This window comes from Telopea speciosissima, chromosome 8 (genome assembly GCF_018873765.1).
Source record: "Telopea speciosissima isolate NSW1024214 ecotype Mountain lineage chromosome 8, Tspe_v1, whole genome shotgun sequence".
Classification (NCBI taxonomy): domain Eukaryota; kingdom Viridiplantae; phylum Streptophyta; class Magnoliopsida; order Proteales; family Proteaceae; genus Telopea; species Telopea speciosissima.
In genome coordinates this window covers 41,367,323-41,378,698 of record NC_057923.1, presented here as the reverse complement: position 1 = coordinate 41,378,698, position 11,376 = coordinate 41,367,323, and the positions used below count along the sequence as shown (strand labels likewise).

General features: G+C 44.5%; 1 protein-coding gene across 1 annotated transcript; it reads right to left on the bottom strand.

The window, feature by feature from the left end:
• Window positions 1–516: 516 nt before the first annotated feature.
• LOC122672302 lies at window positions 517–1,179 on the bottom strand. The gene has a single exon (XM_043869797.1). The coding sequence runs from the start codon at window positions 1,177–1,179 to the stop codon at window positions 517–519; it is 663 nt and encodes a 220-aa protein (XP_043725732.1).
• Window positions 1,180–11,376: the final 10,197 nt, after the last annotated feature.

Sequence of the window (11,376 nt, the reverse complement as noted above, 5' to 3'; positions counted from 1 at the left end):
ACCTCCACCTGATAGGCCATTCCTCTGCAGTTGCCCTTGATACCTTTCAAGAACGCTGCATGACATTCTCGGGCCTTCTTCTGCTCCGTTTGGCACTCTCCCACGCCGTTGGGAGTGGAAAATTTGACTTTCAAATGCTTGGTAGAAACTATTGCACCCAATTAGTTCAAGTTGGGCCTGCCTAAGATAGCATTGTAGGCAGTTGCCACATGAACGGCCATGAAATTGACCTTTATGGTCTTCTGGTACGGTGCTGTCCCCATCGTCATCAAGAGTTCTATTGACCCCTCAATCGGGGCAGGTGCGCCTAAGAACCTGTATAAAGGTGCAGGCTCGGGCTTCAGCGGGCCTGGCTCGAACCCGAACTGAAGGTACGTATCGTAGGATTGCATGTCTACAGATGCCCCCGAATCCACCAGTATTCTGTGGACTGGTCTATTGCTATAACCTCCTAAACCACGACAACATCATTATGTGGCCAGCTCAGCACTTCCATATCTTTGTCCGAGAATGTGATTATGGGCTCAGTACGCGCTTTCTTCTCTGGAACTTCGGCCACCGCGATGAACCTTGCCTTTGCTTTTGCCTTTTGAGCTGAGTCTGGGTCATTACTGAATCCAGTGCAAGTGACTTCACTAGGTCGTGGTTGGTGATCTCGTTGTGTAAGGCGTTGAAGGCCATCGCATCGTCTAGGTCCTTGATCTTCAGGCTTTTCGCGTTGAAGCGGGTAATGTAGTCTCTTATGGACTCGTCAGAACGTTGCTTAACTGCCAACAGGTTGGCAGCCATCTTATTTTGCTTCACACTATTTTGGAAGCGGCTGACGAAGGCCTTGGCTAATTCTATAAGGCTGCAGATCAAGTTAGGCTTCAGTTTGGCGAACCACAACGTCGTGGGCCTCTTGATTGAGGTGGGGAAAGATCGGCAAGATACTACATCGGACCCACCATAGACCGTCATCATGGTGTTGAAGTAACTGATGTGGTCATTGGGATCGCCCTTCCCATTGTAAGCCTCGAACGTAGGGGGTTTAAAACCCTTCGGAAGCTCTGCCCTCATGAGCTCCCTTGTGAAGGGATGTTGGCCCGGCCTGAAGCTTTCTTCTGGGGCGGTTCCCCTCTCCAGGGTTGCAATCTTGGTGTTCATTTCTCTGAGCTTACGGTCAAGCTTGCTTTCCATGACCTGGTTGTTGTTGATGTCGGTTCGAGCGCGACGTGCATTCAGCTCGTCTCTGAGATCCTGACGGGGTGGCCTTGGCGGGTCCACCGAATCAGTGAGTATCGAAGATCCTGGAACGAGTCCTTTTGGACTGGCTATAAGTCCTTTAGCCGGTGGATATTGACTGTTCCTCCACACGTGAAGGCCTGCTCCTAGCGGGCAAGTTCCCCGTGCGTACTACCTCCAAGGGTTGTAGCTCTCGCTTGGAGGGGTGCGAGGACCCCGCTCTACTTCCTAATGCTCGCACGTTAACCCTGGTTGTCCTTGGATTCCCTTGGGCAGCCCTTGGGAGGACTGGAGGCAGCAACGGTGCAGGAGGTGGTATCAATGCCGATGGCAGACCTGCAGCGGCGGCAGCTGCCGTAGTGACTGTCCTCAACGCTTGCACCTCATGAGCTATGTCCCTCAGAATCCCACTCTGGTTGAGAACCTGCAATTATAGGTCTTGGATTTGGCCGACGTTGGCAAGTGCGCCGGGATCTGTCTCGGGGACGAATCCCTAGGGAAGCGGTGGTGGAGGTGGCAAAGCCTGAACACTGCGGCTGGATTGGCCCTGGTTTTGCGTCACCGCTTGATCAGCCACCAACGTGGTAGAGAGTGGAGCTCTCGCCACCTCTCTTGCCGCTAGTAGCTGGGGATTGACGGATGTAGTTGCTGTCCGCCGCTGTTGGGTCTTCTTTCCTGTATTCCACCGCCGCAACTGTTCTTCATCGTCTGACGAGTCACCAGGTTCTCCACGGCTAGTGGGGCTTGAGTTTTAGATGGAACGACATTGGGTTCTCCAGCCATGATCTCAAGTTCAGTCAAATCGAGAGTCTAAGGCTTTGAGGATTGTATCGTTCCCACAGACGACGCCAAATTGTTGAGTAAAAAATCTCTATGGAGCAAACTCTGCCTGTAAAACAAAGATTAGCAGAGGGCACCGGGCATTGCCGGTGATCTCATTCTGAAGCTTAAGTTAGACCTCTAAGCAATAGTCAGAATACTGAGAATTCAGATGGGTTGGACGTGTGTTACCTCCCCTGTTTAAGGTGTTGGTGAGTGGTGATTGTGCCCGGAGTGGCAAGCGGTAATCTAAGAGTGGAGTGAGACCATAACTGATGGTAATGCAGGATCGTTGATGATCCATTATCTCCCACACGCCGGAGGTGGCGTAACGTGGGCGGAAGTTTGGGACCGTGTCGGTTCTCGATAATCGTGTGGCTACTTACGCAAGCGATATGGGTTATCCCCTTTGACTTTGTTATCGTCACGCTAGGTGACAGGTTACGTGCCATAGGTAGTGGCCTGGTCATGCACGCCGAATCCCATTGAGCGCGCAATTAGATCCACAGTCCACGACCCCTACAGCTCGTTCTCCACGATCCTAGTCCTATATCTCAACACCCCTTTTCAATATCAAAGTCTTGATGGTCAAATATCTTGAGCTTTCCATACATCTGATCCCCTTTAAACGAGACGGAAGCTTAGATGAAGATTTCATCTTGTAAAGCCTGTTAAGAGAGGCCCCCTTTGGCTGCTAGTCATCCCAAATAAATCCTGAGACAGCAAAATCCGCCAGTCCCCCAGTTAAGCCTTAGCCTTTTCCTTTAAAAAAAAAACAAAAAAAATTCACTTTGGCCCACATACTCCTCATTATCCATGTATCCTCTTGCTCATCAAATGCCCCACCAGCTTCTAAGGGTCCAACTGGAAGGAGTCACCGTGTTGAAGAAAGATGTCACAAAAGCAATACGTTTCCAAAGGATTAAAAAAAAAGAATATCCATCTCCAAAATTAAAGTTGAGCCAATCAAAAAAATTAGAATTCAAAAAAAAAAAAAAAAGAAGAGCAAAAAAAAAACAAAGAGAGCAAAAAATAAGGAGAGAAATTTTTTTTTTTTAAAAAGAGAGAGGATGCATTGGCTCAAGATCTTGCAAACAATTGGGAGCAATTAGACCAAGGGCCAAAAGTTGCCACTTTTCCTTTGGAGACAATATTGTCAAAATTGTCAATCAATTTTCGAGGGTAAAGCCCTCAGTTAAAATGAGAAGAATTGCCTAACTTCTCAATTACACTTCTAGAAAGAAAAATTGTCAAAATCCCAAAGAAAAAAAAAAAAGAGAATTCAATTACCGGATTCTTGGTAGAATTTTGGGAGCAGAAGTGTCAAGTCATGGTTGGACCCTAGGGGCACATTTGAGCCTTTATATTACCATCTTTTGGAACCTAGTCCTAAGCCCCATTACAACCTAGTAAAGTCCTCTCGGGGTAAATAATGATGAGATTCTCATTCACAACTTCGAGCTCACCCGACTATGATGGAACTTAATTACCAAGGCTTTGACATTGGGACATCTTTATCTTGAACTACGTTTGACTTGATCCCTAATTAGGGTACGTAGGCAACTTGATAAAAGAACAATCAAGTTCGGTCCTCCCACATGTACAGTCCTCCGTTCGTCCATCTACTTCTCCATCTTTCTACTCTCCATATTTTGCTCTGCCCTATTCTTCGTCAGTATCACTCTCTTTGATGCGGCCCAATGATAAAAAAAAAAAAGGAATGTCTGAAACTATCTACCAAGATCAAGAGAATTTATGATGCGGAACGTCTGTAGTAGTATGCTTGCCCTTTTCACAAGAAAAGTGACCAGAGGAATACCAGAAGAGGAATCAGGTTGTTACTGGGGCAATCTCGATCCAAGATGATGGGGCATGAGTAAGAAAGTTTGTTTCCTAGGCAATCTGCCGGGCAAGGACATGCAAGATTAAAGATGGATATGATTCTGTCCATAGGGATCAATTCCTAATCATTGAAGAATCTCGGCCTAAAAGGATGAAATAACCATGTAGAAGGACGAAGCTACCCGTGGAGGAAGGGAATAATGACCTAACCACCCAACTTGGTCGTATCCATTCTGACTCACTGGGGTAAAGTTCTACCCATTCGATTTTGGCCCCTCAACGTTTGTCGAACCTACGCGTGTAACAAGGATGTGAATAATAGGTGGAATTATGCAATAAGGTTTCAAAATGAAATGCTTTTACAAATAAAATGTTTTTTAAAAAGAAAAAAATATAAGAGAAAGAAGAAAAGAAAAAAATAATAAAATAAAAAGTGTGAATCACAATCATGAAAAATGCTTGAGTGACTCCCAGATTGTCTATCTAGGTTTTTGGTGATGCCATAACAATTGTTCACTAACCATTTGTGAAGAACAAGTGTTGTGTAGTATAAAACTGGAAGATATTTGGTAAGCATCTATGATCGTGTGTGATTGCGTTTCATTTATCCATATTCGTGTCATAGGATTGTTTTTTCTTTACATAAAAAAAATTTTCATATGATTGTTTTCACTTTTGCAATTTAGATAATGTTTTGTCACTGTAGTACTCGCGCACTATTTGACTTCTCATGGTATATATATTGGATTGCTTTTCAATTTTCATCATGCATAAGCATTACATTGTCATATGTATCGTCCAGTGCTTTGATTTTTGTTGTACTCACATGCAACCTACTCATTTGATCGCCATTGAACTCATGTATAACCAGATCTCATATTATTGTACTCCTATCACACTCATATTTGGCTTGACCAAACCTTCAATCTCTTCTACACTTGCATGTAATTTGATTATTCGATCATTGCTAAATTCATCAATGACCTTTAAAAATTCTGCACTCTTGTGTAACTTGATCCTATTAATCTCTACTATACTCATGTATAGCTTGATCATTCATTAAACCCACTATACTCGTGTATAGTTTGACCGCCCTACAAATTTGATCCCCCTTGTACTCATGTACAAGTTAATCATTGACTTTTTTGATCTTTGCTATACTCGTGTGTAGTTCGATCGTCCCATGAATCTTCGATCTCATTTGTACTCTCATTCAGATCGATCCATCAAAAGGTCAAATCCGATCGAGAAATATCGTCTCATCCTCAAAAGATCAAATCCGATTGAGCAATGCTTAAATGGTCACACATAGTCTTTCTAATCTCCACTATACTCGCGTATAGTCAGACCTCCTGTGGTCTCTTGATTTCCGCTATACTCGCGTATAGATCGACCTCCCGTGTTCTCTTGATTTCCGCTATACTTGCGTATAGACTGACTTCTTGTAGTTTCTTGATTTCCACTATACTCGCGTATAGACCGACCTCCCGTGGTCTCTTAATTTTTTCTACACTTGCATATAGTCTGACCTCCTATGGTCTCCTGATTTTCATTGTACTCGTAAATAACCCGACCTCCTGTGGTCTCCTAAGCTCTTCTATACTCTCATATAGTCCAACCTCTCGTGGTCTTCTGATCTCCGCTATACTCGTGTATAGTCTGACCTCCCGTGGTCTCCTAATCTCTATTGTACTCACGTATAGCTCTATCTGCCGTTGTCTCCTGATTTCCACTATACTCGCATGTAGACGGACCTCCTGTGGTCTCCTGATTTCCATTATACTCGCGTGTAGTCCGACCTCCTGTGGTCTCTTGATTTCCTCTATACTCATTTATAGTCTAACCTCCCATGGTCTTCTGATATCCCCTATACTTGTGTATAGTCCAACCTCCCATGGTCACCCGATCTCCTCTATATTCATGTATAGTTCGATCTCTTGTGGTCTTCTGATCTCTGCTATACTCGCGTATGGCCTGATCACTCATTGACCCCATCCTTCTGGTTAAGTGATGCCGCCTCATCCTTAAAATCAAAACCCTGCCAAGCATTGCTTAATATCTAAACCTGCTGAGTGTTGCTCAAAATCAAAATCCCGCTAAGAGCCGAGAGTTGCTCAAAATCAAAATCCATTCGAGCGTTGCTTAAAATCAAAATCTAGTCGAGTGTTGCTCAAAAATCAAAATCCAGTCGAGCGTTGCTCAAAATCAAAATCTAATTGAGCGTTGCTCAAAAATCAGAATCTAGTAGAGCGTTGCTTAGAACCATTATCCACTGTCATTCATCCATTGTCATTTGATTTTTTAATCGCCCATTGCCATCTGATCTTTGATCGCCCGTTGCCATCTGATCTTTGATCACCTGTTGAATCCGATCTTTTGATCGCCCATTGCTATTCGATCTTCGATCATCCGCTGTCATTCCTCCGTTGTCATCCGATGTTTTGATCGCCCGTTGCCATTTGATCTTTGATCATCTGATGTCATCTAATCTTTGATCGCTCGTTGCCATTTGATCTTTGATCACCCGTTGACTTCCAATCTTTTGATCGTCCATTGCCATTTGATCTTCGATCATCCACTGTCATTCCTCCATTGTCATCCAATCTTTTGATTGCTTGTAGCCATTTGATCTTTGATCATCCGATGTCATCCGATCTTTTGATCACCCGCTGTAATCAGAACTTCGACCCCCCCTGACATCTAATCTTCTTGATCGACCAATTGAGCACCTGTTGCTACCGAACAGTTTGCCGAAATAGGTGTTATCATTCAAATTTCAAAAGACTCGCCGAGGGATTTGCCGAAATAGGTTTTATCATTCCAAACACATAAAGGTTTCACCAAATGTTTTACTAAAATAGGTTTTATCATTCATCGAGCGATTTATCGAATCAGATTTTTTTGTTCAAAAAGCCGTCACCTATGAGTAAAGTGGTGGTACTAGTTGCTCAACCTGAGGAAGTTTACTGAAAGGTTTACCAAGGGACCTCCATTGCCTTTGAGCAAAGTGATGGAATAGTTCCTCGACCCAAGGAGGCTTACTGAGTAGTTTGCTGAGGGAACACCATCGCCTATGAGGAAAGTGATGGTAGTAGTTGCTCAAAAGATTTTTCGAATGGTTTACCGAAACGCGATTTTATCGTTCAATTCCACCACCTTTGAGCAAAGTGGTGGCAGTACATGCTCTTGGTAACAAAATCAAGTTGTCTTTTGTCTTTGCTCTTTGATTGTTGGTATAGACCTTGGCCAAAGAGGGGCAAATTGTAGATGCTGAACTTTGTCACCACCCCTTGCGATGACGAAAATTGAACACAAAAGACTGGCAATGCCCTTCGAAAACCCATTCAAAAAACACCACCCTATTTCACCTTGAAAAGCACACTCAACCTCGTTATTCGGCACACAATAACAATTTTACGTGGCAGCCCCGCATGTGGAAGCAGCACTGCACGGCAGCAGCATCGCATGACAGCCCTGCACATAGCTACAGCCCGCGCACTGTGTGGCACTGCTATGTAGCGCTATGCGTGTTGTGCGGCATTGCCATGCAGCGTTGCGCGCGCTGTGCGGCGCTACCATGAGGCGTTGCATGTGCTACTTAACGCGCCCCGTGATGTTTTCGTGTAACACGGTGTACCCCACGACGCTGTTGTGTAACACAGTGCACCCCGCGACACTGCCATGCAGCGCTGCGCGCGCCCAAAACCCAGTTTTTTGTTTTTTGCTCCCCCACAGCATTGCAATACACCCCTGCCGCCAGGCACGATTTGCCTATAAATAGCCCCCTCACCTCTCATTTCCAGATTCCAAGTTTCCTAGAGGGGGAGCTCCTAGACTCCGAACCTCTGCCCGTTTCCCTTCCAAAGCCCTATTTCTTTGTCCCGGGGTCCTCCCCAGCTCTAGTTTCGAGCTTTCGAGCCTAGTCCCTCTGTCCAAATTCTGGCAACCCAAGCCCAAGTTTCCAACCCCTTCTGCATCCAATCCTAGAAAATTCCTTATGGCCTAATCACTCTGCCCGATGGTCGAATACCCGCTTCGTAAAGCCTTGCTAAGCTGTTATTCTGTCCGAGGTGCTAGTACCCGATACTCGTAAGCCGTTAGTCTGTCTGAGATCCTAGTGCCCAACACTCGTAAGCCATTATTCTGTCCGAGGTATTAGCATTCGACACTCGTGAGCCGTTATTTTGTCTGAGGTATTAGCATTCGACACTCGTGAGCCGTTACTCTGTCCGAGATCCTATTGCCCGACACTCGTAAGCCGTTATTCTATCTAAGGTATTAGCATCAAACCCTCGTGAGCCGTTACTCTATCCAAGATCCTAGTATCCGACACTTGTAAGCCGTTACTCTGTCCGACAAAGGATAAAGCTAGACTTTTGCCTCTCTTGAGCTGGGGGACGCGATCAGTCTCGCCTAATCGCATTGGTTTAAAGCATACAGGTACCCATTCCTTTTATTGAACTTTGAATTTGCTACAATGTAGACTTTTAAAGCATTTCGGTTTGGTATATAGTAGTTAATTTAGATTAGCTCTATTTTATTTAAGCAGTTTGTGCATCATTCTAGCCTTGCATGTCGGGTATAAGACATTCATAAAGGGAGAATATTCGAAAACAAGCATCTCGTAGAAAGACCAGTTAATCCGGGTGAGGTGGGTACCTAACACCTTCCTACTCTCGTAACCTAACCACTTACCTCAAATCCCTGACCAGACCAAACAAAGTCTTGTGGCCCTTCATAGGGCCACACCAACGGCTCCTAGGCCCTAATCCTAGGTAGCGACTCCATTTTATTTAATTGTATGATCCTCATCCCTTGATAAATTGACATATATATGAGAAGATGCATTCCTTCTCTCTCCAACCGAGGAGCATAATAACCCTCCGATCCAAGTGGGGAACGCGCGGTTTCGGAACGGATCCTCACAGAGAGGTTTGCTCATCTCGAATGGTCAAACATCCTCGAGCCGAAGGATGACTACAACCCCATTTTAGTCCACTATTTTTATGTCAACCTAGAGCTGGACGACATCGGTGTAGCAAGTCATCGACTAACTTCTAGAGTTAACGGGGTGGATATCAACTTCACCACCACTGAGTTAGGGGATATGTTGGGTGTATCCATGGCGGGCTTATGCAAGTACGGACCTCCGGGGTGTGGTTACTCAGCCTTCCTCTCTGATGAGAAGTATGCAGACATGATAAGGGTCCTACGCCCAAGGGAGGTGACTTCTCGACTCCTCATTAAGGACTATTACCCATCTCTCCCCATCTTTACATGTCTGGTGCAACTAGTTTACCTCCCTTCGGGAGGACACATGCACCAAGTAAGTCACAAATTCCCTTACAATCCCACTTTTTTATACCACAGTTCATTTTATTATAATTTCTAACTCTTATTTTTATTTCTGGACAGGTTTCAAACATGTAAAGCTACTGTGCTTACTGCCTCTACACAAGGCGCCCTTTGTGTCTCTTGAACCTCATTATTTGGACTATGGGGGACCGCGGCGAGTTCCCCCTTGATGGGAACTTACCCTATGCCAAATTGGTCATAAAGATATTGCATTGCTTTGATGTCCTTTTGAACTCTGAGTGGCTAGGCAAGCAGGCGACCCCAGTTAGCAGGACTATGCTAACAAAGATAAAGATGACGGGGAGAGAAGGGAGCGTAGAGTTATCACTAGAGAGGGAAGTAGGCGGTAATGATGACGATGATAGCTTAGATAGTTCTGATGGGGATGTTGGTGATGCTGTAGAGGCTCCTCCAGCTGCTAGGGGAGCCAGAGTTACCCGAGCCTCAACACGTGCATCAGGACCCCTTGGGAGAGGTGTTGCCTCTGCTTCCTGAGGTACTTGGGCATCTAGTTCCTAGGTCCATGAGGGTCCCCCTGTACTAGCTTATGAGGGTTCGCAGGATTATCTCTCCGGTTGGGGTTATTTGACTCAGTGCCTTGTTGGCATAGAGAGAGCGATGGAGGATAAAAACAAAGCATTAAAGGCACATATTAGTGAGGGTTTCTTCTCCATGCGCTCGATGCTTGTCATAAATTTGGAAGGCATTAATGGTAGGCTAGAGGATATTGAGTCCCATCTAGCATTGCGGGGTACACAGCCCCGGGTAACTTGCGAAACTGTAAGAAGGGCTTGCTAATAGGACAAGGGGAAGGGAAGGCAGCAAGATTAGCCTTAGGATCTATTTCAGTTTCCTATTTTGTTATGTTTTTCAGTTTTTTTAGGATTAGTTTCTAATGGTTAAGTGGTAGAGAGTGGAATAGAACACTTGTATTTTCCTTTTTACTTTGTTTTTATGTTTATTGAGTTATGTCGGCCTTGGACGGCCTAATTATGTAAGGATGATCCCTACCTAATGCAAATTTCAGTTTCAATCATCAGCATGTCTCTACCTTAGTCTCCTCATTTGTGTTTATTATTGGTTTTTAATCTTTCGAATCCTAACACGGAATGAATCAAGATGGAGCAGATCTGGTAGTGTACATGGCAAGGTATAAGCTCGCATTGATACCATACTGTCACGCCACCATCCCTAGATTAGGGTATTATGATGGGAATACCCCTGTATTCCACACCAATCTACTAGATCGACACTTTGTTGTGTCATGTACACTATTCAGTTTCTCATTCAAGGAATAAAAAAGAAATCAGAGTTATAGCAGATATAAGTAAAGAATATAAATTCAAGTAATTAGGAGCTCTAAAATGATATCATATTTATATATGTAGCATTTAATTCTAAACAATCAAGTTGTCATCGTATACCAAATACTAAATATCATTGTAAAGAAAGATAAAAATGAAACCGAAAGTTATTGGTTACAGACATCCACAAAATCCATCAATATTAAGTAAAGTAATGTCCTAATCATTGGACCTCAAGCCCAAACTACTATGCATCATGAGCATACTCATAAAAAAGGTAATCAAGTCCCTGCTCCATCTTTGGCTGGGCACGCCAAGCCTCCTAGTCCTTACCATAATGGTACACTAGGTTAATCTCAACTGGATCCGCCATCCCAGTATCCATATCTAAAGAAAAGCAAAAATTCTCAAGGGATGAGCTTCCACAAGTCCAGTGAGCGATTAAACCATACACAATTATACAATAGAGAGTACATGTTCAATGCATGCTAAAGTATGCTCATCACATTTGATGCATGAATGCATTTGTTCATTTTCCCACTAACAACGAGATTCTAAGTCGGGTCAAGTACTATAATAACACAGGCAGCATCATCGGCAACGGTGCCATACACCGGATGGCATTCCGACCATGACAAACCCATGCTACAATGGAAACCTGTGAGACCAGACCCCCTCACTAGGTTATCCACAAGCCCCCGATAAAATCCTCGTCCTGGTGTCCAGCTCGATACACGATCAGTGCTTGAACTTCACGGTAGGCTACCCCGAAATACGATCGGGACCCATGGATTTGCCCGGCACCTAAACCCTTGTCGGTAAGGATCATAGT

Coding starts and splice junctions, on each gene's coding strand:
- LOC122672302 (XM_043869797.1), bottom strand. CDS start 1,179: ATGGAAAGCAAGCTTGACCGTAAGCTCAGAGAAATGAACACCAAGATT.